This window comes from Oryctolagus cuniculus, chromosome 5 (assembly GCF_964237555.1).
Source record: "Oryctolagus cuniculus chromosome 5, mOryCun1.1, whole genome shotgun sequence".
Lineage (NCBI taxonomy): Eukaryota > Metazoa > Chordata > Mammalia > Lagomorpha > Leporidae > Oryctolagus > Oryctolagus cuniculus.
Window position 1 is genome coordinate 21445919 of NC_091436.1, and position 23363 is coordinate 21469281.

The following is a 23363-nucleotide window of genomic DNA, read 5'->3' on the forward strand; positions in this document are numbered from 1 at the left end:
CTTCTTTTACTTGATCTTTTTTATGTTTTTGTTTTAGTCTGGCATTGTGATGTAGCTCGTTAAGCCCCTGGCTGTGATGCTGGCATTCCATATGGGCTATAGTTTCAGTCCCTGTTGCTCCACTCATAGTCCCAGTTCTTCACTAATGTGGCTGAGAAAGCAGTGGAAGATGACTCCTCTATCCCCATTAGAAACCTGATTGAAACTCCTGGCTGATCGTTTCTACTTGGCCTAGCCCTGGGTATGGCAGACATTGGGGAGTGAAGCCATGGATGGATGATCTCTCTCTCTGTCTCTATTTCTATCTCTGTAACTCTGACTTTCTAGTAAATAAATAAATCTTTATTGTAGTTTTCAAGTCTATGCTTTTGCTTTACATACTTTTTAATTTTGAAATTCACAGATTAATTTAGCAATTTGGGGAAGAGAACCATTGTTGATGTTTCTGAGGATGTTTCCTTCTAAAATGTGTACTCCAGCCTAGGTTCTGAACAAGTAGAGAAACTAAGATATTCCATACTTGACATTTAAAAAAAAGATTTACTAATTTAATTGTTCGAGAGGCAAAATGCTAGAGAGAGAGAGAGAGAGAGAGAGAGATCTTCCATCTACTGCTTAACTTCCCCAGTTGGCTCCAACTGCCAGGTCTAAACCAGTCTAAAAACAAGAGCCAGGAATGCCATCCTGGTCTCTCATATGAATGGAAGGGCTCAAGTATTTAGGTCATCATCCACTTCCTTCCCAGGCACATTAGCAGGAAGCTGATTTGGAAGCAGAGCAGATGGGACTTGGAACAGCACTCTCATATGGGATGCCAGAGTCACAGCGGTGCTTAAGCCACTTTGACATAGATTTAATCAGACTGTAATTAGATTTGAGAAGCAAGTGGACCATGGTCAGAGCAAGAGAGGTGGCTGACTCCTCCAGCTCAGTCATGGGTGATGCTCTCTGGGAGAAACCAAATGGACTTGCGTCCCCATGGGAGGCTCAGTTGTTGTTTCCAAATATATCAGTCAAGTAAGAAACTTAAGGGTGGAATTTGGCGCATGGGCTTAAATTCCTGCTTGCGACACTTGCAGCCCATATTAGAGTGCCTTGTTTGGGTCTTATGTCTTCTACCTTCCATCCAGCTTCCTGCTAATGTGCACCTCAGGAGGCAGCAGATGGCTCAAGTACTTGAGTCCCTGTCATACACATGGGAGAAGTGGATGGAGTTTTGGGCTTCTGGTGTAGGTCTGGCCTAGCCATGGCTGCTTGGGAGCATTTGAGGAGTGAAATAGTGGATGGATGATCGGTCTCTATCTCTGAGTTTCTCTCTTTCTCTTTGCCTTTCAAAAAATGAAAATAGATAAATATATATTTTTCTTTTTTCAGAAAGACATTTAGTCCCTTTGGGATAGAAAGAGCCTGGGCGCTGCTTATGAAGGATTCTTCATCATGGACTCTAAACGTGTGGAAAAGCATTTCCCTTTAACACTTTTATCACGGATTTTGTTTCATTTTAATGAACAAAAACAAATCCATTCAGAAATAAACAAGTCAGTGTGGCCTGTGCACCACTGAAAATTCCAACATTTTAGAAACTGAATACTTAAAATTTGTTGTAAACAGTAAGAAGAAATTCCATCTTGTTGTGTGCTATGAATAAAACAAAATGGATCTACATACAATGATGACTGTAGGTGTCTATGTGAACACTAACATTTTATTTTTAGTAATTGTTGACACAGAAAATGTGTACATGGACACCTGCTCATTTGTTTGTCTCATTTATCTTTAGGTTAAGCATGTATCAGATTCTCAAGGAAATTATTCTGATAGGAAAAATGAAGACCTATGAATCAAAAATACAGATTTTTTTCTATTTTTCTTGCCCCAGCCATCACATGTTTGTGTTGATCTTTTCCAGAACTTTTTTTTCCAAAACCGTTGCACCTCCCCAGTGAGAGCAGCACTTACTGACATTCTCCTTCTTCCTGATCTGTTCGCGCTCTTCCTTCCCAGATGGGGTTGAGGATGTTCCTGCACTCTCGTTGTTTATGGATTTTGTGAGATCCTTCAAGCCCTTGCTCATCTGCCACTTCTTCCACAGCAAACTTCCTTCTCCTGTTGGCGACATTCCTTTGGTGTCTGAAAGAGGACTCTTTGCAACTGACTCTTACATACTACCTAAAGGTGTCTCTCCTACAGCATAACATTTATATTAGTGGAAAAGCCTGTGTTTGGCAAAGACAGGTGCAAACAATAACAGGGCTTGCTTATGGGCACACAGGTCTGGAGCAGATGACTTGAAAGTCTGGCGACTTCTAATCAGAGCACTAGTGAGAGCAATCACTGGTACCTTCAAAGATGACAGGGATGGCCCAGGCAGACAATGCTTCTGGAAGCTGCCTCAGGATAGCAAACATTCACAATATACATGGAGGCTTTTTGAGTTGCGATAACCTAGATGGAAATGGGATCTTTGAACTGTGAGAATGGTTGTTAAGATGGGCCTTGGAGGATGTGCCACAGGCCTGTGCCGAGAACTGTGCATAGATGGGGAACTCCTCTCTAGGGAGGGGGATCAGTGTGTAGGCCCTTATTTAAAATTGCCCCAAAATATTGACAAAAAGGGCTCTTGCATATGAAGTCATAAAGAGAGGAGGTTTTTCTTTAACTTTGTAATTCTACTCCCACTTCCAGATCCCTAGGAAAAGTACATAACCTACCATGATGTCCACCTATGTAGATAGTATTCTGTTATTTATCAGTCACAGATGAGCTAACTCATGTTATAGTCTGCTTTGAATGAAAGGCCATAATACGGGAGTAATTAAAAGGCCTGCAAACTTTTTGAAGAGCCTTCATATACATGAATTTCAAAGATTTTTGCACCAAAATGAACTTAGTTTTGAATCCTATTTCCACAAACTTTTTGAGGTAACCTCATACACTTCAATAGGTTGATGTAATAAAATAAAGTATGTAAGGCCTAGTGCCAGGCTCAAAGCAATTGCTCCCTAAACACAGTTAACTGTACTATTATCTTCTTGTTATTGTTATTAGAAAAGTGCCAAACACACAGTAGTGATCCTGCATTCAGGTTCAATATGGCACCATCTAACTAGGTTATGCCCTTATCTCTTGTTTCATCTTTTCTTAAATGGGACAAATGCCTACTTAGGAGAAGAAGATGCAGAATTTAACAAGAAACTAAATGAAAGTGATTTGATCATTGAAGCACTGGTCATATGATTATCTGAAATTGTGCAACTTTCTAGAATCCTGAAGAGAAGAGATTCTGCAATGTTTCCTTGTAACCTAGCAAGACCCACTGGGTATTTTTAAAAAAGTTCATGAGACAGCTGTGTGCTCTGAGACAGTGGCGCAGGACTCACTGACCTTCGTCTGCAGCTTTAGTTTGGCTCTCAGTCGTAGGCCCTCTCTCAGAATAAGGTGTTTTCTTAAAGAACTGGTTGAGGTAGTGCAAACGAGCCTGAGCAGCCTAAAGGACAAAAGTTACCAATTATTTATTTAAAGAAATGGTTATCATTTAAAAAAATAATTGATCAGGAGAGACATAAAGACGAAAGAGAGAATGCCTGGGAATTGAACCCAAGGATTCAGATACCAAAGGTAGGCATGTTAGCTACTAGGCAAATGTCCACCCCTTAGTTTTTTAAGCTCTTTGAAAATCAATAGCCAATGCAGGCAATAACATATTAATGATACTCAAATGAAACAGGAAAATGTGAATTGAATGGGGCAGTTTCAATCTGAGTAGCTCTTCTTAATTTTCAAAGAAATTCAAAATGTGAATCATTCATGATTTTGACAGTTATTATTGAGAATGAATGGATGAAGAAGAACTATTAAAACTGCTATCTTACTGTTCTTGGATCTTTTTCATCTGCTTCAATGACACTGAGTTGTGATGTGGAACAATTAGATAAGCCAGAATGCTTCACTGTGGCAGTAAGGTGGCAATTAATGCATTTTATCTAGGCAGATCTAAGGATGCTCAAATTATATGCAAGCATCTGTTACACAGGTTTATGCTTTCCTATTTGGCAGTGTTAAGAACAGATGTTGATATAGTCCTGCCTATATGACAAGAGGTAGTGCATAATCGGGCCTATAAGTATCATCATTATGTACTTTGCTTTTGCAATTCCTCCTGGTATCAAGAAGGTAATATTTCACAATGTGTTGAGATGTAGTTTAGTTGATCAATGTCTGATAAAATTCCAGATACCATCCCTAACTGAAAGATTATATGTTTTTGCCAACATGGCTCTTCTTTCAGACCATGCCTAAGGATGAAAAGTAAAAAGTGACAACTTGTCAGAGTTGGATGACCTTGATTGCTCTTCCTGGCTCAGTTGATTCCCAGGCTTGCTTCATGGCTCGGATTTCATCTGCTCGTTCTGTATCTTTTTTCACTTCAAAATAATCAAATTCATTGTGTTCAGTGACCAACCTCAAAATCCAGTAGGGTTTATTTGGGTCTTCTTGTTGAGAGTGAACAGTAGATATCTGATAAAATAAACGATTTGGGGTGAATGCTTTCTGCTTTCAAAGGGGTCTAATTTCACTTCATAATCTACAGTTTCACTAGTTGTTATTTACCCAAGAGTAATGAAAACATCTATTTGTAGGCTTATAAAAAATCTTCATTGCAGTCTTATCCACAATAATAACAAGAATGGAAACAACATAAGTATCCATTAACAGATGAATAAATAATTTATAATATACACATATAATTGGGTGCCACTTAACCTTAGAGTAATAAACTATTGATATACACTAAAATTCAGTTGAATCTTGTACACAGACATTATATCATGATGAAGAGGTTGAACACAAAAGAGTACATGTGGTATGACTTTTTGTATGAAATATCAGAAGAGGCAAAGCAAATCTATGCTGACAGAAAGTAGATCAGTATTTGATGAGGTCAGGAGAAGGGGTGACACAATCAACCGCAAGGATGTTTGAGAGAATTTGTAAACTTGTAGAAATGATCTATAATCTATACCTTGGCAGAGGCAAGGATTACATGGTAAATACACTTATTGAAACCCATTGTATTATTGAGATTTGTATATTTTCCTGTATGTAACTTGTACAAAGTAAAATTATAAATTATATTTATGCTTACTCATGGCATTTTTCAGGAACTGGAGAGGAGGACTACCAATTATTTCCATATCTGAATATACTTGCTATATATTTATTATGAAAGTCAACATTTTGATGTTTCATAAAATCACTTAAATGGACCATAGGCTGGAAATAGCAGGGCTTGACAATTTCTCCAGGGAAAGGCTCATTGGTGGCAAGCAGGTGGGGAGAGCCTTAAAACTGATGTGGTTACGGAGCACTTTACATAGGTTGAGAGTTTGTCAATGGTCCATGTCAAAAAACAGAGTTGGGGAAGGAGGGGTGAGTGCAACCCCTGGATAAAGTTTTTGGATTCAGTTTTGTTTCAGTGTCCCTGAGAAGATTTTGCTTTCAACAATATTCCCATATGGTCTTAGGACAACCAACTGTGGAATTGCAAGTCTTTCTCTGTCTTCCTTTGTATAGAACACAATGCATTATCTTTTATTGTCTTTTAAATTTCTTAATAAATGAGTCTGTCAAACACTTTTCTGGGAGGAAGGGGGTACTTTGAAGACACTTATGGGAAGACCACATGTGTTAACCACAGGGCTAAGACCTCGGTTAAGCTTGTTCAGTTCTCCATGTCTCTAGTGATAAACTCCAAGTAAAATCTTTCAAATGCAAGTGGATAGGTTTTTCCAATTGTGGAGTCTGGGGCAACTGAATCATCCTATCTTCTTATTGTTTGCTAATTTTCCTTTATTATCAATTTTACTAGTAGTACTGTCATCCCATTGACACACTCCTTCTGGAAACCTTGGTGTTAAACTCTGTTCCCTCTTGTTTTTTTTTTTTTTTTTTTTTTTTTAGAATTATTTATTCATTTGAAAGTCAGAGTTACATAGAGAGAGGAAAGGCAGAGAGAGAGGGAGGTCTTTCATCTGCTGGTTTACTTCCCAGCTGGCTATAATGGCTGGAGCTGCACCGATCTGAAGCCAGGAGCCAGGAGCTTCTTCCGGGTCTCCCGTGCGAGTGCAGGGGCCCAAGAACTTGGGCTATCTTCTGCTGCTTTCCCAGGCCATAGCAGAGAGCTGGATCAGAAGTGGTGCAGCCGGCACTAGAACCATTGCTCATGTGGGATTCTGGCCCTTGAAGCCAGGGCGTTAACCCACTGCACCACAGCGCCAGCCCCTCCCTCTTGTTTTTAACACCCACTTTGTACTAAAAAGGACACTTCTTTTTTGTTTCCTAAATGATTCTTGATCTGTCCTCTCCTTCCATTCTTTTTTTCTATACCTGGTGCATCTTGCATTCTGATGGTTGGACTACTATAATACTTTCTTGAATGGTTCCTTCATCTCTAGCTTTATCCCCTTAAAATCCAGACTTATAAAAGCTACCTGGTATCTGAAATGTAAGTCTGATTGTGTCAGTACAGTTTTAAATGCCCCATGTTCCAGTCTTGCTTAACCTTTGCACTGATCAAAGCAATTAAAGATTTTGTCATTGTGGATATCTTAATTTGTGTGCAGTGTTTTTATGTCACTTGAATTTGAATGCCTTTAGGCCTGAGTTTGCACTCCTCAAATTTGCATTTCTTTCCCATAACCACTGCAGTTATGTAACTGGCCCTCTGAAAGCATTGTGGAATCTAGGCTGTCTTAAATGCCCAGTCTTCTAATAGGGCTCAGTGCTTTCTTCCAGGTTACTCTCACCCACCCTTCAACCTCATGCTGCAAAAATATGCACTGATTGAGTTCATGTTTTCCTTAGCCTGTCTGTACTCATTGATTCAATAAGGTTCAGTTCCTCCTGGAAGAGGCTGGGTTAGGTACCTACCCTTTCTATCACTGCACAATGTCTAGCATTAATAGTCTCTGTTTACCCTGTTAGACTTTGGGTGTTTGTGGAGCTGTGACTATATCATATTCATGTTAGAAGCCCACATTCCAAGAATATTGCCCTATTCAATTAAGCTTAAAAAAGATTTATTCTTTTGTGAGCCAGAAAGACAAATAACAGAGTGAGATAGAGATGATAGACAGATGGACATCAGATAGAGATAGTACAGCATGTCCCTATCTGCTGGTTCTCCACTCCAAATTTCCACACTTTGATCTGGAGCCAGGGTTGTAACACTAATCTCCTATTTGGGTGGCAGTAACTACTTGAGCCATCACCATTGCCTCCTGGTGTCTGCATTAATAAAAAGCTGGAGTTAAGAGCAGAGCCACATATCAAACCTAGGCATTCCAATATGGGATATGGGTGTTTTAACTGTTAGGCCAAACACCCACCTCAATTCATGTTTTCCAATATTGAACTGGGAAAAAAGCTGTGGGGAGCAACTCGGACTAGACTAAGTTACTCGAATTAAGACTTATTCTATGCATCTGCTCTCCCACAATATGGCGCTGAGAGAGGAGGAAACAGCTTCTACACAGCTGCCTCCAGTTCGACCAGTAACCTGCAGGAGCTGATCCTGCTCCTGATTGGAGGAGAGCAGCGTACTCGGCGTGTGGGTAGCAGAGTTGGGATTGGTGGAAGAGGACTATAAAGGAGGAGAGAGACAACATGCACCAGGAACATCTAAGGGGAACATCTATCTGAAGGAACACCTGTGCAGCCCCCAGAGAGCCGGCCGGCGGTGTGCCGCTCCCCCGCGGAAGTGGGGAAAGTGGCAGGGGGAACCGCCCTTCCACGGAGGTGGAAGGGTTGGTAGCCAACCCAGGAAGAACCAGCAGCAAACCCGGGGAGGGCCGAGCAGACAAAAGAACAGCGCAGGGTCTAGTGTCGTTCCTCCGCGAAGAGGGGGAGCGACATAATGGTGCTGTGACTCGGATAGGAAACCTAGGCAGGGTTTAGTGTCGTTCCTCCGTGAAGACGGGGAGCGACAAAAGCTTAGGAAAGGTTTCTTGAAATATCTCCAAGAAATCTAGAGCTGACTGCTGGAATCAAGGAGATGAAGTTTTCACTGTTTTGTCCCCAGGAAAGATGGGCAAGCAGAGACCCAAAGAACCAATGTTCATTAAGTGGCTGCATAAGGAAAAAAGTATTACGCCCACCTGAGGGTCAAAGCGAGGTGCTGGTTTCTCCTTGCCTGTCTTGTCTTTCTCGGAAGACTTTTCTTTGCCCTTCCTTGTTGTTTTAGATGTTCCTGAAGATTTCTGACTGTCACTGCTGGCATGGGAATCCGGGCTTCCCATCGTAATTAATTCTTCATGTTTCTCTGCATGAGCTGGAAGAGATGTAAAAATGAAAACCAGTGAATCATGATATAACAATAAAATCATTTTATGAAGGATCAAGGAGAGCAAGCAAGGAAAATGTAACACATTTGAATTTCTCCATTTGAATTTCTCTCCTTAAAAATAAATCCAAATAAGGATCTGTTTGGTATTATAAAAGATGTTGACTTGTTTTTATAAAAATGAGGTAAGTCATATACCATGTGCTCACCATTGAGGTCATTAAGTTGTTGACTTTGGTCTTTGGTATATTCATAACGTTATGCAAACATTGCTAGTATCAAATTATTTATAATATATATACATTTTATTTCATTTCTTGCTGATTGCTCTGGCTTGTACCTCCAGCACAACACTGAATTCAGGCCTTTTCTAATCTTATACTCTTCCTTATGCTTGCTTTGGCCTTAGTTTTCTTTTCTTTTTATTTTAACTTTACAGTTCTTTTTCAGGCAGAAACTTATTGATTTAATATGTTTTTAAAAGTAGTTATTTGTAACTATAAATTCCTCTCGCACTGCTTCCACTGCATTCCTTATCTTAATGTGTTTTATTTACTTTTCCATCCCTTGCTAAACACCTCTCAATTTCTCTTGTGAGTTCTGTTTTTTGCCTATTGCTCAGGAATCTGTTGTTTAATTTCCACATAGCATTGTGAAATTCCAAAATTTATTTCTTGATAATTTCCAATTTCCTTAATTATGACTACAGAATACACTTGTATAATATCCATACTTTTTAGATTTATTGAGACTTGTTTAATTGCTTTCTATATGGCCTGTCTTGCACAAAGGTCCACACGCAAACTTGATAAGAATATATATTTTGCTGTTATTGAGTGAAGTATTCCATGGAAATCAGTCAGGTCAAGTGAGTTTACAGTGTTACCCAAGTCTTCTATTACCATACTGATTTTCTGTTTGCTTGCACTATCCATTATTAAAGTTAGAGTATTGAAAGTAATAATTATTATTGCTCAATTATCTTTTTTTTCTTTCATTTCTAACACTTTTTGGTCCTGTATTTTGAATTCTATTGTAAAATCTTTTTTGTTTCTAGTAGCTTTCTTTTGTCTTAAAATTTGTTTTTTTTTTTTTTTTCTGGTATTAGTAACACCAGTCCAGGTAAATTTTGATTGCTGTTTTGTGCCATTGCTTCCTACACAGGCTGTGTCTCGCAGCTGACTGGAACATCACTGCATGGGATTACCAGAGCTCTGCAAAGGAAGCAAGATTCCACTCTAAGCAGTCTGACTCTTTCCAGTGATGGGGTCAGGCAAGACAGAAATGCATTGGTCTAACTTGTGAGTGGAAAAGTGAGAAAAATAAACCTACAGAAAGATAACAAGGTTATTTAAATGAGAACAAGGACAAGGGCAAAGGTTAGAGATAAGGAGCTTTGGAACCAGGTCAAGAGGAGAAAAAAGACAAAGGCATTTCTAGGAGTTACAGGATAAAACCTTCTTTCATCAGAAACCCAGGCTACAGGGTAGAGGAGGCCACAAAGGGCACTTTTCCCCTATGTTCTTCGGTATCCCTGACAGCCAAAACTTTACAGTTGAGGAAACACTGCTTGCATAGAAATGGAAGCCTCGGGTTTCAGGATTTTTACCTTTTGGTATTGCTAGGCCTTCCGTACCATCCACAGATGTTGCAGTACGATCCTTCACCTGCAGCTCAAAATGAGGTAACTGGGTGGTTCCCAACCTCCTGGGCCACAGCTACTTGCCTTAGGTCCTTGCCATGGTGAAACTGAGGTCTTGGTCATCTCCATTCCAAGACATTGTTGAGTTGACTATATTTTAAAACCCCCTTTGAGGCCAGTGCGGGATAAATAACCTCATAACAACTGGGTGGAAGAACAGTCGTTACCTTTTGGTGCCAGGTAACTCTGACACTGCTACTGCTGTGCTTACTGTAACATTGCAATTCACAATTTTGGTCAATGTAAAAATCACCCAGGGAGTGTGGGTGATCCTGTGAGACTGCCTGCCCTGCCCAGGCAGGAGATTGGGAGGGCAAGGCGTGCCATGCCTGCTGGGAGGCAACCTGCAGCCTGGCTGCTGGCAGGTGGCAAGAGCCCTGGGCACATTTCCCCCCACCTCTGCCAATTAGGTAAACTGCTCCTGGGTGTGGCCCAGGCCCATCAGGAAAGCTATGTGGCCTTCAAACTGATTGGAGAAGCATAGCAGCACCAATATCGGCTTCCTTCTGTAGAATTAGTGTTGCCCTGAATTAGTTACGCCCCTTCTGCCTGCCCTTTAGAAACTGCGCATGGTTGTTAATAAAGCAGACATCGTCACCGAAACGTGTCTCTAGCCGAAGAGCTCCATTGCCCCAACCACGCGAACAGCATGCCAGCCTCGTGGGATGAGCCTGCGAGGGAGCTTATACAATTCGGATCTCCAGGCCCAACTTGGTAATCTGACATGGGGTCTAGATTTTTAAATCTATAATTCAAAAAATCAAGTGATTTTGATTTAGATGTCTTATGGTTCATGCTCTGAGAAACCCACTTTAAGCAGTCTGTACAGTTTTCTCTTTTGTTCGAAGCAAGTGCTGCAATGGAGTGGGTTGAAGGGAAGAACAGCAATGGCTTAGCATTCACAGCGGCTGAAATTCTTTCACAAGAATGGGTCTCAAAGCTCAGCCTGCATCTTGCAGCACTTGGAGGATCTGTTATAAAACAGATTTCTGCGCACTGTCCCTCTGGATAGATGTGGTGGGTCTGCAATGGAGCCCGCATATTTGCATCTTTCACAGAAGCAGGTGTGGTGCTGTGGCTGCTGATCCATGGGCCACACTTCGAGAACCACTGGTTACATCTATGAGATACCCTTATTGTTCCCAACCTGATGGGTCTTTGCTTCAAGTTCTATTCTCTCTAACAATGAGATATCCAAGTGGTAGAGGAAAAACAATACCCATGAATCCTTTCCATGTTTCTTTGTCTTTTACTTCTCAAACATCACAGAGGGGATCTGTCACTTACTGACAAGAGTTCCGTCAGCACTAGCGCAAAGGACCCAACCATCTCCTGTGAGTCACTCCACTATAATAGTATTTGTAAAAATCTCCTAGATCTTACTGATTACTTGGTGTCCAGTTAGGAGCTATTTTCACACTGGGCACAGATGACCCTGAAGTCTGTGAAAGGATTATGGGCACCACCCTTTGGCAAAGGGGGAAATTTGCCCTTCTGCCAACAAGTCCAGCTGCTGGGGAAAATCCTTTGTTCGACTGACTTGGAAGTGTGTCCTGGCTCAGCCACCGGGCAGGTTAACTTTGGCAGGTTTATTACATTGTTTTAGGCTTAAGGTTCCTCCTCTGTATGACAGAGAAACTAATATCACCAAAGTGTTTAAAATAATCAATGCAGAACATTAAAAATAGGCTCATACCTACTATCGTTCATCTTGGGTTTTTAAGATGCTTAACAAATGTTGGCTGAAATTAAATCTAAAGCTGTCCCATGAAGTATTTCTGAAGCTCTGTTCTCTCATTATCCATAGTTCTTAGAATCTGAGTCTTACATTTAAGTGTATTTGCTTCCATTAAATGGAAAATACTGTAGTATTCAAAGGCACAGACCAACAGTATAAAAGCTAACCTATTAGCCAAAGTTATTCAAAATCATAACACCACAAATTACATATGAAAGCAGATGATATCACTAAGTATGATTTTGCTTCAGATCCTCCAGTCCACTACCTCAGTGAAATTCAGTCATCTCAGTAAGCAATTTTTATAAAACTTTGGTATTGAACTGCAATAAACTAGAGGTGGCACTGTTGTCTCATGTTAACCAGAGACCAAGTTTTACAAACATTTATAACTGAAGTATTGTAGACTGTGCTGTAGTTCAGACTTTATTTTTTATCATGGGCCATAAATTTGAATTTTTGAAAAATTGAAATATTTTGTTTCTCATAGACATTAAATGTTGAGTTTAATTGAGTAAACAGGAAAAGAATTCTTTTGATGTTAGGATAAGCATGTTAAGTTAGGTCACCAATATACTAATAAAACAAATCACTGATTAATTTCCTCTTGACATAAAGTACTCAACTTATAAAAGCAAGCTAATTTGATGATTTTAAGTTAGTAGTAACTTAATTTTTCTAAAGTATATAATACCCTTAAAATTAGAGTGTGTAGGTTTTGAGTTAGTTGCAAATATATTGAAGCAGAGCAGCTGACATATTGATATATTTTACTTTAATCAAGTTGACTACCAAAATTCCCTTTTATAAACATGATATTCAGGACTGATTATTCTGAATTCAAAGCTGCTTGACTTTGAAAAGAATGGCTCAGCACATTCTTTCAAGTAGAAAATTTTCCTATTCATTTTAAATACAGTTCACTTTTGTGTTTCCTTGCTTTCTGCTTTTCAACAAGTGCATTATGCAACGCAAGGTGTAATTTAATTTAAATGCTGCTCATTCATACATAAATTTGTCAAATGTGATTTCAAAGAAGAAATTACATATAATTATTTCTGATGACTTATTTTCTAGCTGAAGTACATAATAATAATAATAATAATAATAATGTTTTTTTAGTGATACTAAGTTCCAGGAACTTTATTATCTTGAAGCTTCACAACCTTGAGGGAAAGCATTGTTATTCTAATTTACAGAGGATAAATGACCCAGGTGATCATGGTTGGACTGTGGCCAGATTAACCAGTGTGCTGTATTTCCCCATGTAACAACTTCTTTTTAAAATCTGTTTCATATCCTTAATGTTGTTCGGTTATCCAACTCTATATTTTTATATTTTTCTATTCCATGAACTCTTCTACTATGTTCACTTCAAGTATCAATATTTTATTTGATATTTCTTTAATGTTTTAACACATATTCATTAATGTACTTAAATATTGTAATGTAATAGTTATAGTTTCTTACCATTATGCTAGATAATTTGAAATTGAGACAATTAAAATATCTTAAGAAAAACATAATAAATTCCAATTATAAATGTTTATGCTCACTAAGGTAACATAGACAGCTAAATAAATAATAGACAGTTATTTATGGGATACACAAGAAATACCTGAAACCAGCACAACTGTATATTATTATTTTCCCCATTCAATTGTCCTTGCTAGATATTCAGTTTCCATTCAACATTCTAATGGTGCCAGTAAGTAACTATGTGACCTAGGGTAAGCTAATTAGATGCTGGTGCTTCAGTTTGCTCATCTGCAAAATGACAACAGTCGCAACATCTTCCTCCTAAGTTTGTTGTGAATTAAATGTGTCAGTATAAGCTAAAGGCTTTACAAGTCCTCTGACAAATGAGGCAGGAGATGCGGCACAACTGGTTAAACTTCTACTTGGGACAACTGCATTCTGTATGGGAGTGCTTGGGATCACAATCTACTACCACTTCCTATCCAGCTTCCTGCTAAGGTACCTGGGAGGCAGCAATTGGCAACCCAAGTACTTGGATTCCTGCCACCTACATGGGAAACCCAGAAGGAGTTCCCAACTCTTGTCTACAGTCTGGCCCAGCCCCAGCAGATGAGTGAAACAGCAAATGGAAGATCTCTCCCCTCCCCTCCCCTCCCTTCCCCTCCCCTCCCCTCCCTTCTCCTCTCCTCTCCTCTCCTCTCCTCTCTTTGTAATTTTCAAATAAATAAATAAAATAAAACTTTTTAAAAAGCATCTGATGGAGTCCAGCTTGGTGGTGAAGTGGGTTAATCTGCCTCCTGTAGTGCTAGCATCCCATATGAATCCTAGCTGCTGTACTTCTGATCCAGCTCCCTGCTAATGAGCCAGGGAAAGTAGTGCAGGATAGCCCAAGTGCTTGGGCCCCTGCCACCCATGTGACACAGAATAAGCTCTTGGCTCCTGGTTTTGGTATGGCCCAGTCCTGCCCAATACGGCCATTTGGGTAGTGAACCAGCAGGTGGAAGACCTATTTCTCTGTCTTTTCTCAATCTCTTTTGTAAATCTGCCTTTCAAATAAATAAAAAATAAGTGTTTTTTTTTAAAAAGCATCTGATATAGGGGCTATCCTTGTGGCATAGCAGGTAAAGTCACTCCTGTGGTGCCAGCAAACCATATAGGCATTGGTTTGTGTCCTGGCTGCTCCATTTCTGTTCTAGTTCTCTGCTAGTGGTCTGGGAAAATCAGGAGAAATGGCTCCTGGCTCCTGACTTTGGCTTGGTCCAGTCCTGGCCACTGCAGCCATCTGGGGAGTGAATCAGTGGATGGAAGACCTTTCTTTCTACTTCTCTTCTCCCTCCTCTTTGTAACTCTAAATTTCTATTTTTTTTTTATTTTTTTATTTTTTTTTTATTTTTTTGACAGGCAGAGTGGACAGTGAGAGAGAGAGACAGAGAGAAAGGTCTTCCTTTGCCGTTGGTTCACCCTCCAATGGCCGCCGCGGCCGGCGCGCTGCGGCCGGCGCACCGCGCTGATCCGATGGCAGGAGCCAGGAGCCAGGTGCTTTTCCTGGTCTCCCATGGGGTGCAGGGCCCAAGCACCTGGGCCATCCTCCACTGCACTCCCTGGCCACAGCAGAGGGCTGGCCTGGAAGAGGGGCAACCGGGACAGAATCCGGCGCCCCGACCGGGACTAGAACCCGGTGTGCCGGCGCTGCTAGGCGGAGGATTAGCCTAGTGAGCCGCGGCGCCGGCCGTAACTCTAAATTTCTAAATAAATTAATAAAACTTTTTTTAAAGCATCTGATATAAATGTTAGCAGCTGGAGCTGGTGCTGTGGCGTAGCAGGTAAAGCTACCACCTGCAGTGCCAGCATCCCATATGGGCGCTGGTTCAAGTCCCGCTGCTCCACTTCTGACCCAGCTCTCTGCTATGGACTGGGAAAGCAGTAGAAGATGGCTCAAGTGCTTGGGCATTTGTACCCATGTCAGAGAAGCAGAAGTTCTTGACTCCTGGCTCCTGGCTCCCGGCTTCAGATCAGCGCAGCTCCAGACATTGCAGCCAACTGGGTAGTGAGTCTCTTTCTCTCTCTCCCTCTCTCTCTCTCCACTTCTCTCTGTAACTCTGCCTTTCAAATAAATAAATAAATCTTTAAAAAGTATTAACAGGTATTCTGTACCACCATTGCTACTAGGAGTCAGAAATATAGAGATTTCTAGAGAGATCCTGGGCAAGGCAGCTATAGGTTGGAATCTTCACTTTGCTCTTGCTTATCTATGAAAACTTAGGCAAATTATTTACAGTATCTAAGCCTCATTTCTTTATCTGTAACATTGAGATGGTAGTAACACCTTCTTTTTGAGAAAACTAGAAATAATTCTGGAAGAGTATTTAAGAGACAAGGAGGACTCTAATAACACTCAACTAACCATATTTCATTAAACTTTTAGCTCTCTCTGGAGTTTCTTTTGAGTTTCCTGATTAAAATAGTGAATGCTCATTTAATTCTGACATACATATTTATAATTTAAATTTTTTTTAGATACTGAAAACAAATTACTAACAAGTACCAGCACCCAGAAATAACCACTTTAACATAGTGGTATATATGCTTCTTCATTTTTTTTCTGTTTGTACTCCCTTTTCTTTTATAACCACGTAAATATTTTTGAAAAGTAATAGGAATTTAGGTTGCCAGTGCCTAACTCTATGAACTCCATTCTTCTTTGGTTTGGTTGAAAGGTATAGGTTAAAAAAAAGATCTAGATCCTTCAAGGGCACATAAGTTTTGATTTGGACCATAGAGAGTGAACATAAGGTAATGGTTAATTTAAGGAAGACTAAAAGTGACAGCCTGACAGGAAAAGAACACAGAGAGGAAAAGCACAGAGTTGCATGAGAGTAAGAGTAAGTAAATACAATTTAAGATTTTCCTCACTGATTTTCCATCAGAAGTTTGGAGGTATTTGTGGTAGATTCTGAACTAATCAAAGTGCTTAAACTCACAGCTATCAATAATAAAAATAAAAAGCCGAGGGATGGGGATGTGATAGGGCTCAGGAAACCTTTAGAGCCCAGGATCTGGAGAAGGGAGTCGGACTGGAAGCTCTGGTTCAGGGAGTGACAAGGACAGTGGCATCAAAAGGCAAATGGCCTGTACAGCCATAGGAGGGAACCAGTGGGCATATTCAGGTTCAGAGGTGGCCTGAGAGGAGTTTTCAGCTCCCATCTCACATTCTTTATGACATAATTGTGTTCTTCTCTGGTAGATACAGTTCTTGTCAAATCTGTACTTCAGACCTGCTTGGGTGTTCTGGGCAATGAGGTCGGCTGTTGGTGGGGACATTAAGGAGAATGAAGAAATGTTCCAGCAAAATTCATATTCCCAGACTGTGTTTAGGGAATTCACACGAGGCTTTGCCTGTATATCACTCTTGAGCTGTCCTATGTCCAGGTGTTCAAATAGCAATGTTTGAGCACCTGCTCTGGAGGTTTGACATATCACACACACTTGTAATGAGGAAAGGCCTGGGCACTTTGGCTTCTTTGCTAACACTTTGCCTCCTTGTGTCTGCTTGAGACATTGATCAAAGATCACAGCACTTTCTGGCTGAGCCCGAACATGGCCTGACAATCTTATGAACACAGCAAGTCCAGAAGTCATTGGGATGGAAGCACACCTGCTGTCACCAGCATAGCATGTTTGAGCTCTCCTCTAGTAACCTTTTGCTAGAATCCTCAGACTGGTTCCAGAGACATAAGGATGAACCTGAGGGAGGCACAGTCCTTGGCCTGACAGAGCAAGGCAGCAAAGGAGGTAAATAGTGTTCACACCATGCAATGTGCTGCTTTTGGAAGTGCACTCAATGCATTCAAAAGGAACTAGGGACTCTTGGTATCCTTATTTATAAGATATTTGAGATGGTTTTGACCCATACTAGAATCTGTCCTTTTTAGTAAAAGTTAAGCCTAGTAACCCTAACTAACTGCAGTCTCTTAAATTCTGTATAAACAAACCTTTATTAACCATTTCCTTGTCAGGTCAACATGGACAATACAGGCTAGTAAACAAAGGAACAGGTCTTTGATAGTAAATATGCACAGTGATAATGCAAGTGGCATACATTTATGGTTCCTTCATTCATTCAAGAAATTCTAGGAGCTCCTTGGTTATCTAAGGTGGGTCATTGCAGTGGGAACTGTGCTCAAAGTGAGGACAGCACAGATCATTTGTGAAGTTCATACAGAGGAATGGATGAGTAATGAACACACTGGGGACTAACACCAGGCATTGCTCAGCCTGGAGGAGAGAAGGTGAGGGAGTAACCACACCAACAGAGGTGACCACCCTTCTGTTAACAAGAGATTGGCCATGCCCAACTTGGGTATTATCCTGGATACTTGCCCCTTCCTGGAGAACTGACCAAAGCTCCTTGGCCACACCTACCACATACCTCTTAGTATTCACTGAAAGTACATACATTCCACTAAGCCACAGAAGCATAGCTCAAAAATAAAAGCAATCAGAGGAAAAACCTATAATTAACTGCACAAATGACTAAAAATAAACAGAGAAATTCAAGAAAAAAAGAAGTAAGACATCATGACCCCCACAGGAATACAACAACATTTCAATATTAGAATGTGAAGATGAAGACATTGATGAAATGCCAGAAATGGAATTCAAAAAATTAACCATAGGATTACTCAAAAAACAATCAGAAGCAAATCCATGAACCACAGAATACCATACATAACATGAATGGACAATTCTCTCATGAAATTGAGATTTTTAAAGAGAAATTAAAATGGAATATTAGAAATGAACAATTCAATAGATCAAACAAAAAATGCAGTAGAAATATTTAACAACAGACTTGAGGCAGAACAAAGAATATCTGAGCTAGATGACAAATCTTTAGAAATCATTCAGACAAAAAAAAGAAACAAGAAGAAATTAGAAAACTTAAAGAGCAATATTGGAAATTTAAAGGTACTATCAAATGACCCAACATATGGGTCTTAGGAGTTGCTAAAGGTATGGAAAGAAAGAATGGACAAGAAGGCCTATTTAGTGAAATAATTCCCTAATTTGGAGAAAGAAAGGGGCATACAAGTACAGGAACCACATAGGACTCCTAACAGACATGATCAGAAAAGATCTTTACCACAACACATTGTACTCAACTTTCCACAGTAAAACATAAAAAAAATTTTTAAATTGCATGACAGAAACACCTTATTACATTCAGAGGATCTATACTTAGAATCACAGCTGACTTCTCATCAGAAACCCTACAGGCTAACAGAGAATGGTGAGACATAGTCCAAGTCTTAAGAGAAAAATAACTGTCAACCCAGAGTATTTTACCCTGCAAACCTCTGATTTATGAATGAAGGTGTAAAAAGACCATCCATAACAAACAGAAATTGAAAGAATTTGTCACCACTTTTCCAACCTTACAAAAGATGCTTAAGGATGTGCTACACACAGAAACACAGAACAATAATCATCATTATGAAATAATGTAAAGGCACAAAATCCCCCAGTAAAAGTACTAACAAAATCCTAAGTAAATAATGAGAATATTTCTGGGAAAATACAGGGCCAAGCTATTTCTTATCAATAGTCACCTTGAATGTAAATGGCCTCAACTCTCCAGTTAAAAGATAAACTGGCTGAATAAATTAAAAAACAAGACTCTCTATTTGCTGCCTACAAGAAACACATCTTACCAACAAAGACACATTAAGACCAAAGTGAAAGGATATAAAAAGATAATCCATGCTAACAGAAAACAAAAAATGTCAGGAGTAGCCACCCTAATATCAGACAAAATAGACTTTAACATAAACACTGTTAAAAGAGATGAAGAAGGGCACTGTGTAATGATTAAGGGATCAATTCAGCAGGAAGTTGTTACTATAATAAATGTAGACAGATGATCAATGAAGAAGCAACAGAACCTTGACATTATGGACCAAATGGACCTATTGATAGCTACAGAAATTTTATGTCCCAGTTGCAGGATACACATTATTCTCATCAATAGTAGAACTTTCCCTAGGATAGACAATATGCTAGGCCATAGAGCATGTCTCAGCAAATTCAAAAAAATCAAAATAATATCATGCATCTTCTCTGACCACAATGAAACAAAGCTGGAAATTGACATCTCAAGAATCTCTAGAACATACTTAAATACATGGAGACTGAACAACATCTTCTTAATGAACAGTGAGTCACAGAAATCAAAATAGAAGTAAAAACAAAACCTTCTGGAAATGAATGAAAGTGACAATACATCATATCAAGGTTTATGGGATTCAGTAAAAGCAGTGATGAGAGGCAAGTTTACAGTAATAAGTGACTACATGAAGAAATTGGAAAGGCACCAAATAAAAGAATTATCAATGCATCTAAAAGACCTAGAAAAACTACACCAAACTAAACCCAAAATTAATAGGAGGATAGCAATAATTAAAATTTGAGAATAAACAAAATTGAAGCCCCAAAATAATACAAATGATCAGTGAAATAAACAGCTAATTTTTTGAAAAAATAAACAAAATAGACACACCATTGGCCCAACTAACCAAGAAAAGACGGGGAAGACCCAAACCAATGAAGTAAGAGTTGAAAAATGAAATGTAACAACACATACTGCAGAAATAAAAGAATCAACAAGAATTAACACAAGGAGCTGTAGGCCAACAAATTGGGAAATGTGGAAGAAATAGATAGATTATATGCCCACTCTCACCATTGCTATTCAATACAGTTCTGGAAGTTTTAGCCAGAGCTAGTAGGCAAGAAAAAGAAATTAAAGGGATACAAATTGGGAAGGAAGAACTTAAATTATTCCTCTTTGCAGATGATATGATTCTTTATTTAGGGGATCCAAAGAACTCTACTAAGAGAATATTGGAACTCTTAGAAGAGTTTGGCAAAGTAGCAGGATATAAAATCAATGCACACAAATCAACAGCCTTTGTATACACAAGCAATGCCATGGCTGAGAAAGAACTTCTAAGATCAATCCCATTCACAATAGCTACAAAAACAATCAATTACCTTGGAGTAAACTTAACCAAGCACGTTAAAGATCTATATGATGAAAATTACAAAATCTTAAAGAAAGAAATAGAAGAGGATACCAAAAAATGGAAAAATATTCCATGCTCATGGATTGGAAAAAGCAATATCACCAAAATGTCCATTCTCCCAAAAGCAATTTATACATTCAGCGCGATACCAATCAAAATGTCAAAGACATTCTTCTCAGATCTGGAAAAAATGATGCTGAAATTCATATGGAGACACAGGAGACTTCAAATAGCTAAAGCAATCTTGTACAACAAAAACAAATCTGGAGGCATCACAATACCAGATTTCAGGACATACTACAGGACAGTTGTTATCAAAACAGCATGGTACTGGTACAGAAACAGATGGATAGACCAATGGAACAGAATTGAAACACCAGAAATCAATCCAAACATCTACAGCCCACTTATATTTGATCAAGGATCCAAAACTAATCCCTGGAGTAAGGACAGTCTATTCAATAAATGGTGCTGGGAAAATTGGATTTCCACATGCAGAATCACGAAGCAAGACCCCTACCTTTCACCTTACAGAAAAATCCACTCAACGTGGATTAAAGACCTAAATCTACGACCTGACACCATCAGGTTATTAGAAAACACTGGAGAAACCCTGCAAGATATAGGTACTGGCAAAGAATTCTTGGAAAAGATCCCGGAAGCAAAGGCAGTAAAAGCCAAAATTAACATTTGGGTTTGCATGAAACTGAGAAGTTTCTTTACTACCAAAAAAAAAAAAAAAAAAAAAAAAACAAAACAGTCAGGAGAGTGAAGAGATAACCGACAGAATGGGAAAAAATATTTGCAAACTATGCAACAGATAAAGGGTTAATAACCAGAATCTACAAAGAGATCAAGAAACTCCACAACATCAAAACAAACAACCCACTTAAGAGATGGGCCAAGGACCTCAACAGACATTTTTCCAAAGAGGAAATCCAAATGGCCAACAGACACATGAAAAAATGTTCAAGATCACTAGCAATCAGGGAAATGCAAATCAAAACCACAATGAGGTTTCACCTCACTCCAGTTAGAATGGCTCACATGCAGAAATCTACCAACAATAGATGCTGGCGAGGATGTGAAAAAGGGACACTAACCCACTGTTGGTGGGAATGCAAACTGTTTAAGCCACTGTGGAAGTCAGTCTGGAGATTCCTCAGAAACCTGAATATAACCCTACCATACAACCCAGCCATCCCACTTCTTGGAATTTACCCTAAGGAAATTAAATTGGCAAACAAAAAAGCTGTCTGCACCTCAATGTTTATTGCAGCTCAATTCACAATAGCTGAGACCTGGAATCAACCTAAATGCCCATCAACAGTAGACTGGATAAAGAAATTATGGGACATGTACTCTATAGAATACTATACAGCAATAAAAAATGAAATCTGGTTATTTACAACAAAATGGAGAAATCTGGAAAACATCATGCTGAGTGAAATAAGCCAGTCCCAAAGGGACAAATATCATATGTTCTCCGTGATCCCTGACAACTAACTGAGCACCAAAGGGGAAACTTGTTGAAGTGAAATGGACACTATGAGATACAATGACTTGATCAGCCCTTGTCTGGACTATTGGTGAACAACTTACTACTTTATCCCTTTTAGTATTTTTGTTTGTTCTACTTAATACTATTGGTTGAACTTTTTAATTAACATAGTATTATTCTTGGGTGTTTAAATTTAACTGAAAAATGATGCCTGTTAAATGTAAGAGTGGGAATAAGAGAGGGAGGAGATTTACAATTTGGCACATGCTCAATTGGACTTGCCACAAACAGTAGAGTTAGAAACGTGCCAGGGGATTCCAATTCAATCCCATCAAGGTGGCATGTACCAATGCCATTTCACTAGTCAAAGTGATCAGTTGCAGTTCATAATTGATAATGATAGGATTAAGAGTCAAATGGATCACACAAACAAGACTAGTGTCTGCTAATACTAACTGATAGAATTAAAAAGGAGAGAACAATCCAACATGGGAAGAGGGACATACAGCAGACTCATAGAATGGCAGATGTCCTAAACAGCACTCTGGTCTCAGAATCAGCCCTTAAGTTATTCAGTTCTGGCTAAAAAGCCCATGGGAGTATTTCAGGCATGGAAAACCATGACACTGTGGCAAAAAAAAAATGATCTAAATGAAAAATCTCTGTGAATGAGATCCCTGTGGAAAGAACGGCCATCAAAGAAGGAGGTGCCTTTCTCTAAAGGGAGGAGAGACTTTCACTTTGACTATGACCTTGTCTAAATAAGATCAGAGTTGGCGGACTCAAAAGGCTTCCATAGCCTTGGTAGCTCATGATAAGAGTCCTGGGTGATTACTAACACCATAAACAAGAATGTTAATTGTGAGGTCAACAGCAGGAGTCACTGTGCACTTACTCCCCATGTGGGATCTATGTCCTTAATGTGTTGTACTATGTGAATTGACGGTATAACTAGTACTCAAACAGTATTTTACATTTTGTGTTTCTGTGTGGGTGCAAACTTTGAAATCTTTACTTAGTGTATTCTAAATCAATCATCTGCATATAAAGATAATTTAAAATGAATCTTGATGTGAATGGGATGGGAGAAGGAATGGGAGATGGGATGGTTCAGGTCGGAAGGAGGTTATGGGGGGAAAAAGCCACTTTAATCCAAAAGCTGCACTTGGAAATTTATATTTATTTAATAAAAGTTAAAAAAAGGAAATAGATAGATCCTAGACCCATACAACCTACCAAAATTGTGTCATGAAGACCTGGAAAACCTAAACAGACAGATAACCAAGATGGAGATTGAAGCAGTAATAAAGACCCTCCCAAAACAGAAAAGCCCGGGACCAGACGGCTTCACTGCTGAATTCCATCAGACATTTAAAGAACTAATTCCAGTTCGTCTCAAGCTTTTCAAAACAACTGAAAAGTAGGGAGTCCTTCTAAACTCCTTCTATGAAGCCATTATCACCTTAATAACTAAAGCAGAAAATATAACAGGGATTGAAATCTATAGATCAATATACCTG

The 23363-nt window shown here is 39.3% G+C and overlaps 1 protein-coding gene across 4 annotated transcripts in view; it reads right to left on the bottom strand.

The window, feature by feature from the left end:
- The window catches only part of ADGB (androglobin), a 215760-nt gene that overhangs the window by 12312 nt on the left and 180085 nt on the right, over positions 1-23363 (bottom strand). For 3 of the 4 annotated variants that reach the window (XM_051855270.2, XM_051855271.2, XM_008263619.4), the window contains 4 exons: positions 8157-8329; positions 4342-4518; positions 3385-3487; positions 1960-2106 (listed from right to left, as the gene is read on the bottom strand). In XM_051855270.2, coding sequence (XP_051711230.2) covers positions 1960-2106; positions 3385-3487; positions 4342-4518; positions 8157-8329 — 600 coding nt within the window. The remainder of the gene's footprint in view (positions 1-1959; positions 2107-3384; positions 3488-4341; positions 4519-8156; positions 8330-23363) is intronic. The other variant, XM_008263621.4, reaches the window with a different exon arrangement.